This window comes from Salvia miltiorrhiza, chromosome 7 (genome assembly GCF_028751815.1).
Source record: "Salvia miltiorrhiza cultivar Shanhuang (shh) chromosome 7, IMPLAD_Smil_shh, whole genome shotgun sequence".
Lineage (NCBI taxonomy): Eukaryota > Viridiplantae > Streptophyta > Magnoliopsida > Lamiales > Lamiaceae > Salvia > Salvia miltiorrhiza.
Window position 1 is genome coordinate 55,559,578 of NC_080393.1, and position 13,937 is coordinate 55,573,514.

The 13,937-nt window shown below is 35.7% G+C and overlaps 2 protein-coding genes across 2 annotated transcripts; both read left to right on the plus strand.

Moving 5' to 3' along the window:
- Positions 1–9,395: 9,395 nt before the first annotated feature.
- Positions 9,396–11,000, plus strand: LOC130994909 (zinc finger CCCH domain-containing protein 20-like). Its single transcript, XM_057920043.1, has one exon. The coding sequence runs from the start codon at positions 9,623–9,625 to the stop codon at positions 10,640–10,642; it is 1,020 nt and encodes a 339-aa protein (XP_057776026.1). The 5' UTR covers positions 9,396–9,622; the 3' UTR covers positions 10,643–11,000.
- A 1,671-nt stretch (positions 11,001–12,671) lies between these two features.
- Positions 12,672–13,887, plus strand: LOC130994437 (uncharacterized). Its single transcript, XM_057919479.1, has 2 exons — positions 12,672–12,723; positions 12,830–13,887. Exons 1-2 carry the CDS (start codon positions 12,672–12,674, stop codon positions 13,885–13,887), a joined length of 1,110 nt encoding a protein of 369 aa, XP_057775462.1.
- The last annotated feature ends 50 nt before the right edge of the window (positions 13,888–13,937 follow it).

A 13,937-nucleotide genomic window follows, 5' to 3' on the forward strand; every position in this document is an offset into this window, starting at 1 on the left:
AATTAGGTTGAGTATTTGATTTTGAATTAGATTTTTATCTAATTCAATTTCATTCAAAAATTCAAAAAAAAAAAAAAAATCTGATTCACAACATATTATTCAAATTCGAATTCAAAAATATAAAAAGTTTCGGATAAAATCCGATCCGAATCAAAAAATTTGAAATGAGTTACAATTTTTTTAAAAAAAATCGTAAAATTCAAAATATATATCAACCTAACCAATCAGACAATTACGATTGAATTAAGATTCTAGTTAACAAACCATTAATTATAATCGACTAAAATGAGAGTGTCGAGTTATAATTTATAAGTATTTAACTAGAGTATTTGGATTCAAAATTAAATATTTTTATTAAGGGTTTAGAATACATTTTTTTAATAAAGGGATAACATCATTTTAATCTAATTTGGGAGCGAGAAGAAAAGGGGACGATAATATGATATAAAATTGTGTATTTTTTAACTAAGAAAATAAATAATTCAGAAGGGCATTAATTTAGTTACATTTCAAATTAGTTCTTAAATACTATTCCCTTCGCCCCACAAAAAAGTATCATGTTGAATAATAAAATGAGAAAGACAAATCCTACCGTTCTATCGTTATTGGTTTACCTGCCCAAGTGTACGAGAGGAAGAACAACTTGAGAGTAATAGTATTGAGTCATGTATACAATTTCGTCCTTGGCACTATGGCCAACTCGGTTACTGATCTACTCATTCTTAAGAATCTTTCCATCGCTGGACAACCCAGGAAGCCTTTCTCCTTTATTTACGTTGCTTGGCACCTTCCCCCGCCGTCTTGGATTAAAGTTAATACTGATGGCTCGGTCCGTGAAGGGAGGATTCATGCGGGGGGCGTCTTTAGGAATGCCTTCAACGACGTTCCTGGTTGTTATCATTTTTCAGGCGGCCATGGGGTTGCGTTCGAAGCAGAGCTTTTAGCTATTATTATTGCGATTGAATCTGCACATCGCGCCAAATGGGAGAGAGTTTGGTTTGAGTCGGATTCTTCTTACGTGGTTCAGCTTCTTCAGTCGCTATCTGAGACGGTTCCTTGGAGATTCAAGCCTCGGTGGCAGCTTGCTCTCTCCAAACTCCATTCTTTCACGTGGCGCATTTCTCACATTTTTCGTGAGGGCAACAGTTCGGCGGATTTTTTAGCTTCTCAAGCTTCGGAGGAGGGTTTTTGGCCTCATGCCATTGCTGGTTTAAATGATTTTGTCAAGGAGGATGTTTCCATTCCCTATTTTTCTCGTTTCGCTTGATTTTTTGGTTTTTTTTCTCTTCGTTCTGGATCGGTTGTGAGCCGGGAGGCCTAAGGGTAATGGTTCGGCCGGAATCCTTGAGACCTCCTAACTCAGCTCTGTCAACCTTGGTCCTTGACGAGTACTCTTTTTCCTCAGCTATTATGAGGTTTTAACGAGGCTCGGCCCTTAGTCTGCAGCTTTGTGCTTTCAAGGGTTTTTGGTTCTCCATTGTTGTTTCTTTTCTTTTTAATAAAATCTTATTTCAGCAGTATTGAGTCATGTATGTTTCGGATAATTTAGAGAATGTGTCTTGCAAATTATTGGGAAAAAAAGGCTATGTATAAGTTACATGGGCAAAAGGGGTAAGATAGTTATTTCTCAGCTGTATCACGTACTCTTCATGCACAGTAACAACGTCCATGTAGGCGACGTGTCAGCTTTAGTCGGGGCTTTGTACTTTTATGACAGTGATGGCGAACAACAAGGATGTATAATTCTACGACTGAAATATTTCCCTAGTTCCATGGAAATGAATATCCAACCCGAAGTTTTCATGGCTCCAGTCTTGTAAACATTATTTTCTAAGATCCCCTCAAACAAATACACACGTGCCACGATCCTCACCTGCACGTATTTTACTCCTCATTCATCATAGCACATTTTTCATTTTCGTCAGTTACATAAGAAAGTATCATATTTACTTTCTCTTTTTAACCACAATCACTCATTTCTACATAATCCACAATCAATTAATTCAACCGCAAATACTCATTATCACTCAATACATTATCTATTAACTTTTTTTTAAGACCCGTGTCATATCACATGTGATACTCTCTTACGTGAGGGATTGAATTTATTTCTCTAGAAAATAGAGGTTTGCAAGGACAAATTCATATTCGTATCAACCAAAATAATATATTATTGATAATATTATAGGGAAATGCAATCGTATACTTGAATTAAACTTGAGCACTTCTACATAAAAAATACAGTACTGTGTAATTTTTGTGTGTTTAAAACTTGATAAAATATATATAAAATTATAATTCAAACTAGCTACTACAATTTATAAAATAAATATTCTTAATCATGGGGAAGAAATAAGGAATTTCCTTAAATATTCTGATACGGAAAAGTTATATATCGAATTTAATATGATTACAACAAAAAAAACCTACAAGTTAATAATTATAAAAATAGCTAAAAACGGGGGTGGGCCCCTCACATGGCTCCGCCGGGCATCGAGTCATTTTGATTTGGTATAATTATAAATTAGTTTGTAACTCGTGGAGAACTCAATGGAATATCACTTTATGTTATAATTTATAAGTAAAAAATTTGTAAAAATAACTCTGTACTTAAATTTACCATGAGCTTAATGGAATATCACCTTACGTTATAATTTATAAGTTAAAAAATTATAAAAATAACTCTATACTTAAATATGATTTTGTAATCTGAAATTGTTATTGATTGTGATGAAGCATGACTAGGGGTGAGACAATACGATATACCTTACTAAATTCTTCATACCTTATACCTCCGGTACGGAGAAATCGCATACCTTTACCTTACCTTTACATACGTTATACCTTAGTTCGGTATACCTTAAAATACGGTATGGAAAAATCTCATACATTTACCGTACCTTAGTTTCGGTATACCGTACTGTGTTTTGGTATAACGTATTATATTTCGGTATATCGTATTTTCACGATATACAAAAATAATCGGTATATTAATTGAAATTGATAAGTTTCGATACGGTATTATCGATAACTTATTTTTTAAAAAAAAACTTGCTTACCTAATGAATAACATCTAATAAATATAATAACTTCAATAATAAAATTCAAACACAATAAAGTTAGATGTTAAAAGTTAAATGTTAGTATAAGTTATAAGTTAGATGTTACAAGTTAGATATAATAAGTTATGCGAGAGTTAGAATTAGTTCTCCATCCACTCCAAGAACCACCTTATCTCTCCATTCACCAAATCCACCTTATATCTCCAATCTCCAATTCGTTCCCAGGAGGGATCGAACCCGGGTCACTTCACTTAAGTGAGGACCCGGTGGCCAGTGGGCTAAGGCCCCTGGTTAAAAAAAAAAAAAAAAGTTATGCGAGAGTATCGAAAACGCCAGCGCCCCAGAAAGCGATAGTCACGGCGTGGAGACTTCTTAGAAACAGACTTGCCACTTGCTATAATCTGGAAAAGAGGAAGGTGATGCTATGCGATGAAGAGACAAAGTGTAAATTTTGCAATCTTCAAAGGGAGACGGCAAATCATATGTTCATCTTATGTCCGAAGACTGCTGAGCTTTGGGACGAGATTCAAAAATGGTTGGGAATCATCACGGTGAGACCAAATACGGTAGGAAGGCATTTTGAGTCGTTCGTGAATTTGGGCAGTGGGAAGAAGATAGGAGGCTTCTTATGACGGTGTAGGTTTGCTCCATTTGGCTGATGTGGAGACGGATAAATGAATGTAGATTTGATGACTCCGACTGCGATAGTAAAAGTATCATTTCGAAGATTAAGGTTAGGACATGGAGTTGGAACAAAATTTTTGAGATCCTTTTGAAGGATCCGATTTTTTCTGTTTGGTGCTCCAATGATTTGGTTACCAACCTCATGTAGATCTTCTTGCTGGTACCTTTGGTACTTTTTTTATTGAATTTTTTTTCTTGATAAAAAAAAGGATGTTATATAGTTAGATAGATGTAATTTATATTATTATTATAAAGTTAGATATTAGATGTAACTAATAATGTTATACTATAAGGTAATTTATAAGGTTATATTATAAAGTTAGATGTAATTTATAGTGTTATAAATTAGATGTTATAATTGTGTAACTTAGTCTTCAAGGGGACACCAAGCGGTGCGACCTCTGTCCTGAGTTCAATCCCCACTACTCCCCCTCCCCAACTCCCCCAAGTCAAAAAAAAAAAAATTTGTGTAAGTTATATAAGGTTATATTATTATGTTATAACTATTTAGTTTATATATATAAGGTGATCTTTATATTCTCATACATGTATATTATAACTATGTAACTCATATAAGAGAATTATTATATTATATAAAAATATTATAATATTAATATAAATAATGCTATAGTTCGATTATATTAAATTATATTATATTTTGTTCATTTTTATATAGTTTGATGATATTTATATTCTCTCTCGTACCGGCAATCATGGTATCATAACAGAACAAGGTATGATATCGTATTACCGGTATATCAGTATATACTGTAAATTGCGGTATACCAGGCAAATGTATCATACCGCATCATCGGTATATATTGCTAGACGGTATATGCTGGTATACCAATAATACAGTATCATACCGTGTTTTGGTATATATCTTTAATACGGTATTTATTAATTTTTTCGGTATATACCGTGGTATCTGTATACATCGGTATACCTCGGTATTTGAAAATTCATACCTTTACCTTACTGAAAATCTTCGGTACGGTATCATACCTGACCGAAAAATTCGATACACCTTAAATTCGATATTTTTCGGTATTTTTCGATACGGAATAATCGGTATACCGAGTTTTCGGTATATTTCCCCAGCCCTAAGCATGACGATGAATCAAAACCATGATATTGATATAATTCAGTCTTTCACACTCGTATAAAATATATGTACTCGTACTCATCTCAAACATAATCAAAAAATGATTTTAATACTTTACTAATTTAATCTTAAACTTATATACCATTATTCACTAATTATTTAAAGTTATTTAAATGTATAAATATTATTGTTACAATAGTTAAATATTTGTCAAAATAGCAACTCAAATTCTAATACACCAAACATTCTTTACTATTTGTACATATGATATCACCTTAGTTAAATATTCGTCGAAATAGCAAGTAAAATTCTGATATACCAAACATTCTTTACTATTTGTACATATGATATCAGCTTAGAATGTGTATATGGAAAAGAGATTCGGTTGTGTTAAAATACAGCTTTCAGGAAAAGTTAGGCATGCTTAATTTAAAGCTAGTAAAATTAAAAAATATTGTTAAATGTGTGAATTTTTATAACCGAGGCATGTCGGTAGTCATAGATATACCACTATCTCGATCGCATGGAATTCATCTCCACAGTCACAAAAACTCATATGAAATCGGTTTTTTTTAAAAAATCACCTTCACAATATCATTACTTCAACATAAAAATGATACTTTAAAAATTGGTCAAAGTAGTGTCATTGTGAAGGTGATTTTTTTTTTTTAAATCGATTTCATTGGAGACCATCACAATTTAGTGTGGAGGTTGTGAATTCTTTTGTGCAATTAGAAATTTTGTTTTAATTTGGAAATGGATATTAACATTTATTTAGAAGTTGTTTGAGTAAAGTAGAATAGCCCTTCGTGTCATATACAATAATAATTATAGTTAAAATAAATTTAAAAATAAAAAATATATAATAAAATTCAAAAAAGTTAAATATGTCAAATATAGATTATACTCCCTCCGTCCCACAAGAGTGTGCGTCACTTTTGGTGACATATATTTAATAAAATATTAGACGAATGTATTAGGAGTGAAGAAAGTGATCCATTATAAAGTAAGAGTAAGAAATGAGGAGTTAGTGATGAGGTAGTGTTCAAAAATGACAAATGCACACTCTTGTGGACGTTCCAAAATAGAAAAAAATGTACACTCTTATGGGACGGAGGAAGTATATTACTTAAGTGTTTATCAAAATAAATTATACTAATACATAATATGCTACTCCCTCCGTCCCGCTATTCAAGTCTCATTTTCCTTTTTGGGTTGTCCCACCGATAATGTCTCGTTTCCTAAAAAGGAAATAATAAGGGGATGCTTAACATTAAATGAGATCACTAATTGTTCAACTAATAAACCCTTAATTAATTCATTTCCCCTATTTTCTCTCTCTCTCTCTCTCTCTCTCTCTCTCTCTCTCTCTTTCTGTCTCTCTCTCTCGTCTCTCTCTCTCTCTCTGCGCCGGAGTCTCCACCGCCCGCTGTCTGCTCGTCGGAGGAAGCCTTTCTCCGCCCTCACCTTCTCCTCCGTCGCCTTCTATCTGTTGGACGACGATCTGGCGAGAGGCTACCGACTCACCTTCTCCTCCCTCACCTTCTCCTCCGGCTCACCATTTACAAGGGAGCAGCCGCCTTAGCCGCCCTAGGCTTTTCAGCAACGGCTACGGCGGGTTTCTTTGCAGTGGCCGCCTTCTCCTTCTTTCCGGCATCAGATAACTTGTAGGAGGCCTTGATTTTGTTAAGTTTCCCCTTCGCAGCAGAGTTTTTGATTTGGAGCCCTAGAATCTTCCTGAAATTCGCCGGATCTGTCACTTCTCTCATTGGTGACCGCAACGCTTTGCCGCCCGTTTTCCGTCAACCAGGGCACTCGGCTCTCTCTCTCTCTCTGCGCCTCCACCATCGCCTTCTCCTCCAGCACAGAGCCGCCACCATCGTCACCAACAGCAGCTCCCTCTCCACACTCCTTGGCTGAGCGACAGCAGTTCTCGTCACCGCCCTCGGTCGCCCTTTTCCTCCCTCTGATCTCCTCCTCCTCCGCCTCTCACCTCTGATCTCCCCTAACCCTCGGCAAAACCATAACCCCTAATTTGGGTTGCAGATTTGGTTGGGGGAAATCGTTTGATTTCTGAGTTCGATTTGGGTGGGTTGCAGGTTTATGAGCTCGATTTGGGTGGGGTTGTGGTGATTTACCGGCGGTGGTGCGGTGGTGGTGTCGGTGGTGATTTATCGGCGGTGGTGCAGTGGTGATTTACAAGTGGGCAGAGAGAACATTAAGTTTTTATATGAAATAAATAGAAATACATAATTTTAGAAAATAAGGAAAAAGAAAATTTTAAAATGCTTAAAATAAGGTTTATATTTTCAAGGAAAATAATATTACTTAAAAAATATAAATTATTTATTTCAAAACCTTAAATTATCATAATATGTTCATTTTAAATTCTTTTTTCACATATCATATAGTATCAAAGTAAAGATCATTTTATGGTCTTTCATTCAGTTACGCATTTTATTACAAACATAATCAAATGAATATGAAAAAAATAAAAAATGTGCTCTATCTATACAACGAGAAAAAAAAAACGAATAACTAAAAAATGAAGAAAAATTTAAAAAATAAAAATTAGTGGCTGTCTAATGGACTATTAATATAATTTTTATATATTCATTTTAAATTTTACATAAATCATGACATTAATTTTTCTTTAACTTATAAAATTATCGTTAAAATTCATTTAAAATCAATTTCAAATTGATTTGAAGATTTTTTTTAATACATCATTTATTACGTCAATGATGTTACTAATGCCGGTTTCAAATTATGCCTGATTAATAGATATTGTTCTGTATTGCAGAGGTAATTTGAAAACTACATTGACCTTTTTTTTATTACTACTATTATTTTAGCATTAGATAGAAAAACTTATTGGAAGTTGTTTAGGACCATAGTGGGGCACATCATGATTTAATATTACTCCTAACTAAAACATTTTTTTTTTTAAATTACAAAATAACCTTTTTTAAGTTACAAACGTTGGCGAGAAAGGCCTCGTTGGCAAAAAATTACAAATAACTAAATATATTATATTTACAACTGCTATTCCATATAACTATCTCGACTTAAAGCAAGTTAATAAGATTAAAATTCTTAATAATACTTTAATTAAGAAATCACCACTTAATTCTGAAAAATATTAGTAATATTCAAATTCGTAACAATATTTCAATTACGTAATAGTACTAATTATTATCAACAGGAAAAATCACATAACAGTTCAAGGACAAGTAAGTACATTATTGTAAAATATGAAAGCATAGCCACGAATCCAATTTTAATTATCTTTGTTAAGGATAAATATCAAGATTAATTAAGTTAGGCAAAGACGATGAAATTTAACTAAATTTTCCAATAATGACCGACAATAGACACCTTGAAAGTAAATGAAAGACATGTAAATTAGGCAAATCAAGATTTTGAGATAAGATGAAAACGATGTTACTATTTCATTTCATATTCGTATATGGTACTATAATTACATAGTAAGTGTAAATTAATGACACTGACATCGTGCGATATCATGATTTCTAAAACTACTGTCACACACAAAAGGTCACATAAATCGATGAAAATAATAATAAGAAAGAATACAACAAATAATGATTCGGATAAATCCAAAAATCCCCCACATTTAATGCAATTATGCATGGGAATTTTCCTAAACCAGAAAAGCCCAGCTTATAGGAAAAAAAACATGAGATACAGTCATATCCAGACACCTGAAGCAGAAAAATGCTAAAAAATAAATGTTTATGAAAATCTAGGAAATTTTTTCTTTTCTTGCAGATATAACAAACAAGTCCTTGATTTATTTATTTCCACAAAAAACTGAAATGATAAAATATGTTTAAATTTGAGATAATAGTGTTTTATGTTTCGAACTTTCAACATTTTTTATAAAATATCCTGAATTTTCATTTTTCTCTTAAAAAGTTCTGAAATTTCAACTTTTTTCATAAAATGTTCCGCTATACAAAATTTGATGATAGAAAGATAACTTATCTCGCGTGCAGATAAATATTTTGAAAATCTCTTTTGTTGAAAAATCATATTGGGAAGTACTGTTGGTCGAAAATATTGAAAGTTTAGAATTTTTTTGTCATTTTTTCATAATTGAATTTTATACAATGAGATATTTTATGAAAAAATTTGAAAATTCAAAACTTTTAAAAGAAAATGAAAGTTCAAAATATTTTATATAAAATGCTGAAAATTCGGGACATTCTTTAAATTCGAAGTACTTCCTCCGTCCCATGAAGCATGGCATAGTTTTTTTCGGTACGAGAACTAAGAAATTGATATTTTATGTGTTAAGTGTGGTAGATGAAAAAGTGAAAATGTGAATAAAAAATAATTTTTTTGTTATTTTTAAAAATATATTATACTTCGTGGGACAAATCAAAAAAGAAACTGTGTCATGTTCCTATGGGACGGAGAGAGTAAATGCGAATGGCAAGATTAAAATTTCTGGCTTTAACTCGTTATGCCCACTTGTCAGTTTACAGATATTATGGATATAGAAGAAGTTAAAAGTAAAGATAAAAATAAATAACATAAACTAATGGTAGATATTTTAATCTAACCGTGGTTGAGTCAACGCCTTTAACCATGGTTAAATTTTCAGTTTATATGGGAAGCCCCGCTTCCGAGTTCTTAGTGATCATGACAGTGCTGTTTGAGCGAAGTTGAACAAAGAGAAGGAAAAAAAAATAATCAAAATTATAAAAAAAAAAGAAGGTCAAAAAAAGGGGGAAAAAAGAACACGATGATGATGACCGGAGATCATCCTCGGTCAAATCCGACCGTCAAAATCCCTAGCTGGGACTACGGAGAGGAACCGACGGCGCACATTCAATCCCCAATCTCCGGAGCCCTAAGCAGCCAATACGACGCGGCGCTGGCGGCGCTGCAGCGCTACCTCCCGGGGAACCGCGACGACGACGGCGTGCCGGGGTTCGACGACTCCGGCGACGCCTTCTCCTGCGACGACTTCCGCATGTTCGAGTTCAAGGTGCGGCGCTGCGCGATCGCGCGGTCGCACGACTGGACGGACTGCCCCTTCGCGCACCCGGGGGAGAAGGCGCGGCGGCGCGACCCGCGCCGCCACCACTACTCCGGCGGTGCCTGCCCCGACTTCCGCCGCGCGGGGGACTGCGCGCGCGGCGACGCCTGCGAGTACGCGCACGGCGTCTTCGAGTCGTGGCTGCACCCGGCGCGCTACCGCACGCAGCCGTGCAAGGACGGCACCGGATGCCGCCGCCGCGTCTGCTTCTTCGCGCACACGCCGGAGCAGCTCAGGGTCCTCCCGCCGCTCACCACCAGCCCCGACGCGTCGCCGATCGGCGTCTCGCCGAGGTCGGCGGCGATGTACTCGCCGCCGCCGTCTTCTCCTACAGCCGGATCACCGCCGATTTCGCCGTCGATGAGTCTCAGCTCCGTCACCGAGTCAATGCGGTGTTTGCAGCTGAGTAAGATGAAAATGGGGATGAAATTGAGCATGAGCCCGCCCTCGTGGGGAATCGGGCTCGGGCTCGGGCCAGGGTCGGGCTCCCCGCGGAGCCCTAGGCCCGGGTTCATGAGCCTTCCCACCACTCCGATTCAGTCCCAAACTCGGTCCGGACTCAGCGCGTTCGACGCATGGGGCGGCGGCGGGTGCGAGGAGGAGCCGGTGATGGAGCGGGTCGAGTCTGGGCGGCAGCTGCGCGAGAGAATCTACGCGAAGCTCGTGCGGGAGAACTCGCTCGACCGCGGCCGGGCGAACTCAGCGAGTTCCGATTACGGGTGAACTCGGTGAAAACGGGCCGGACCGGGCATGGGCGGCCCGGTTTTTGTTTTTGGGGAAGTGTGAATATTGTGTTTCTGACTGACTGAAAGGAATGAAGTAACGTTGCTTTTGTGGATTCGGGCCGGGTTAACGGGTCGGGCGAGGAAGGTAAATTGCTGATTAATTTTAATTATCTATTTTGTGGTTATTTTGATGTTTTTAGGGGACAAGGAAAATTCGAGGACCTTGTAATTTTTGTACAAATTAAAAATGTTAATGTATTAGAGTTTCTAATTAATTCTGATTGTTAGAAGTTATAATATGTCCAAGTTTGTATTATTGAGTTCGATAAATAAAAACTTTGAAATGAGTTGATTAAGTTTGGAGTGATAATTAGGAGAAAATAACATTAAATTATTGATGTAATTTCAAGAGTTGGAATTGAATGCTACTAAACAAACTGATCACACTCTTAACTTAAGTTACATACTTACAAGAGACTTGAATGATCAACATTAATTTTTTTAGCTAATACATGTGACTTGTTTTACACCATTTACATGCAATATTTAATACTACATTTATTTATATGCCACATTTTTTATTTTTATTTTTTACATTTCACAAATTCAGGAATGAATGCAGTATTAATCCTAAACTTTTATGTGGAAACTTGGACATGCATTTGTGTCGGTATGGATAAATATTAATTCATCGTAAAATTGTTTACGAATATTCTACATGCATGTGTATGCTGCTCTATATTATTTTTGTGTTTGGAATTTAATGAAATAATTATATGAAATCATCTCTTATATAAAAGTTCGTGAGACGAACAAACAGAGCGTTTTAGTTCATTTTTTTTTATTATCAAAACTACTACTACTATTATATATTACACAAATATATTACTATAATTGTTTCAAAAAAAATATACTACTCTCTCCATCTCAACGAAAGCGGTGCATATTCTTTTTTGAGCCGTACCAACGAAAGTGATGCATTTCTTATTTTAGTAATAATTTTACACTACAAATAATGTGGCTCCATACACTTTTACACTACAATCTTATTCTTTTTAAATTCCGTGCCGAAAAGAAGCGCATTGCTTTCGTTGGGACGGAGAGAGTACTATATTACTTTTCTTTTTAGTACTATAAAATATATAGCTTCGAAACAAATTACATCAAATTCAAATAAAGCACTAGCATAAGCTAACTTATTTATTAGCAGAATGCCGCACCCACAAATAATAATAATAATACCACTTGAAAAATAAAAATACCATTTTTGCCAACTTCGGCAAATTTATGAAACGGTCTAATAAAAGATATAGATAATTGTTGATTTGTTTGTAGTGTTTTAGTGGAAGTGGATATTGGGTTTAAATATTACAAATGTGTGTAATGAAAGTGATGATGTTTAATTACTTTTTAATGTTTAAACTAAGTAAAGGATAAGGGTGACTGGGACATGTTTATCAGTTAAAGGTCCACATCACAAATCTAATCTTGATTACATAACATATTTTAATACTTAAGTCCAACTTAGATAACTTGAGAAATAATCATTTCAAATTAATGATAAAAAAGGGTTTTTTCTTAGGTGATTGTGGGCCTTTGATTTTGAAAATCGTAAGATTTGCACTTCCTGCAGTTGGGCAGCCTAAACTATCATTCCTATCATTTGCATATGCACTTATGTTGGATTTTGTTGGACCACTATAAATCATGATTCTCATGGATTTTGGCTTCTTTTATTTTATTTTTATCAAATCTATACTTCTCTTTATTAATTTATGATGGATTTGTGCTAATATTAATAATAATGGTAAGAAAAAATATATAAAAATATCTCAAATTTTTTAAATTATACTATCTCCGTCCACAAAAATTATATTACTTTTTAATTCGGCATAAATTTTAATAAAATGATTGGTAAATATGTATTTAATGGATAAAGAATCCCACAATATAGAAATGAGCGGTTGCGATTGAATTGAGTGTGAAGTTATGTGTAAATGAATAATTGTTGTTAAAAACAGAAAGTGATGACATGTCCAGAAAATGAAAGTAGTATACTCGTTATAGACGTCAAATCGAGTAATTATTGTATACTCTTAATGGAAGGAGTTAGTAATATTTTAAGGGGGCGTTTACTTTGGATGATTTGTTTTGAAATGGCTGTGGAGATATCTTACTGGGAAAGGAAAGTTGTGGGCAGATATAGTGAGATCCTTATATGGGGAGATCGTGTGGGACGAGGAGGGGCTGAAACTTGTTGGAACAAACAGGATTAAGGGCGGTTGGTGGCCAAAAATTGTCTCATTAGCTGGTGGGCAGTCCGGGAAATGGTTTGTGGATAACATTGATCGCAAGGTTGGGAACGGGAGAGATACAAAATTCTGGGAGCATAGATGGGTGGGTACTAAACCTTTAAAGTTTGTGTTCCCTAGACTTTTCTATCTTAGTGACAATAAAGATTCGACCATTAGTGAATTGGGGAACTGGGAGGAAGGTGTTTGGGTGTGGGATTTGAAATGGAGAAGGGTGCTTTTCGACCGGGAAGTCACAGCTACAAACGATCTGTTATCTTTCATTTCTGGTACCTCTCCAATTACAGGTTGTGCAGATGGTTGGATTTGGCGAGCGACAAAGGAGGGCATGTATACAACAAAGTCTGCATATGAAGTTATCAAAGGGCTAGGAAACGAGGCTTTGGTGGAGACTTGTAATAGGGAAAGGTTGGCGAAAATCTGGAACATACAGGCTCCACAGAAGACGAGAGTAACGACGTGGAGAATCCTCAGGGATCGGCTGCCAACGTGTGAAAATTTGAGAAAGAGAAATATCCCACTTGGAGAGGAGGAGATTATGTGTAATGCTTGCTGTCAACATTTAGAAACGACAAATCATCTGCTTCTGTCGTGCCCGAAGACTGAAAAGGTTTGGATTGGAATTCATTGGTGGCTGGGAATAAAAGCAGCGTGGCCTCAATCGGTTGAGGCTCACTTCGATCTGTTCACATATCTTGATAAAGGAAATGAAGGTCGACTTTTTCTTGCGACAGTTTGGGTTTGTACCACTTGGCTGTTGTGGAAACGACGTAATGAAAGCAGATTTGAGGGCAAGAATTGGGAGATCAATGACGTGATCGAAGAAGTGAAAGTGAGGATGTGGAGTTGGAACAAGATCTTTGGATTACTTGATAAGGAAATTAGTTCTCAAGCTTGGTTCTCTTGTGTATTTCCTCTTGCTCTTGTGTAATTTGGTGGTACCTCTGGTACCATTATCTCTTCTAATAAAATTCTTTTTCT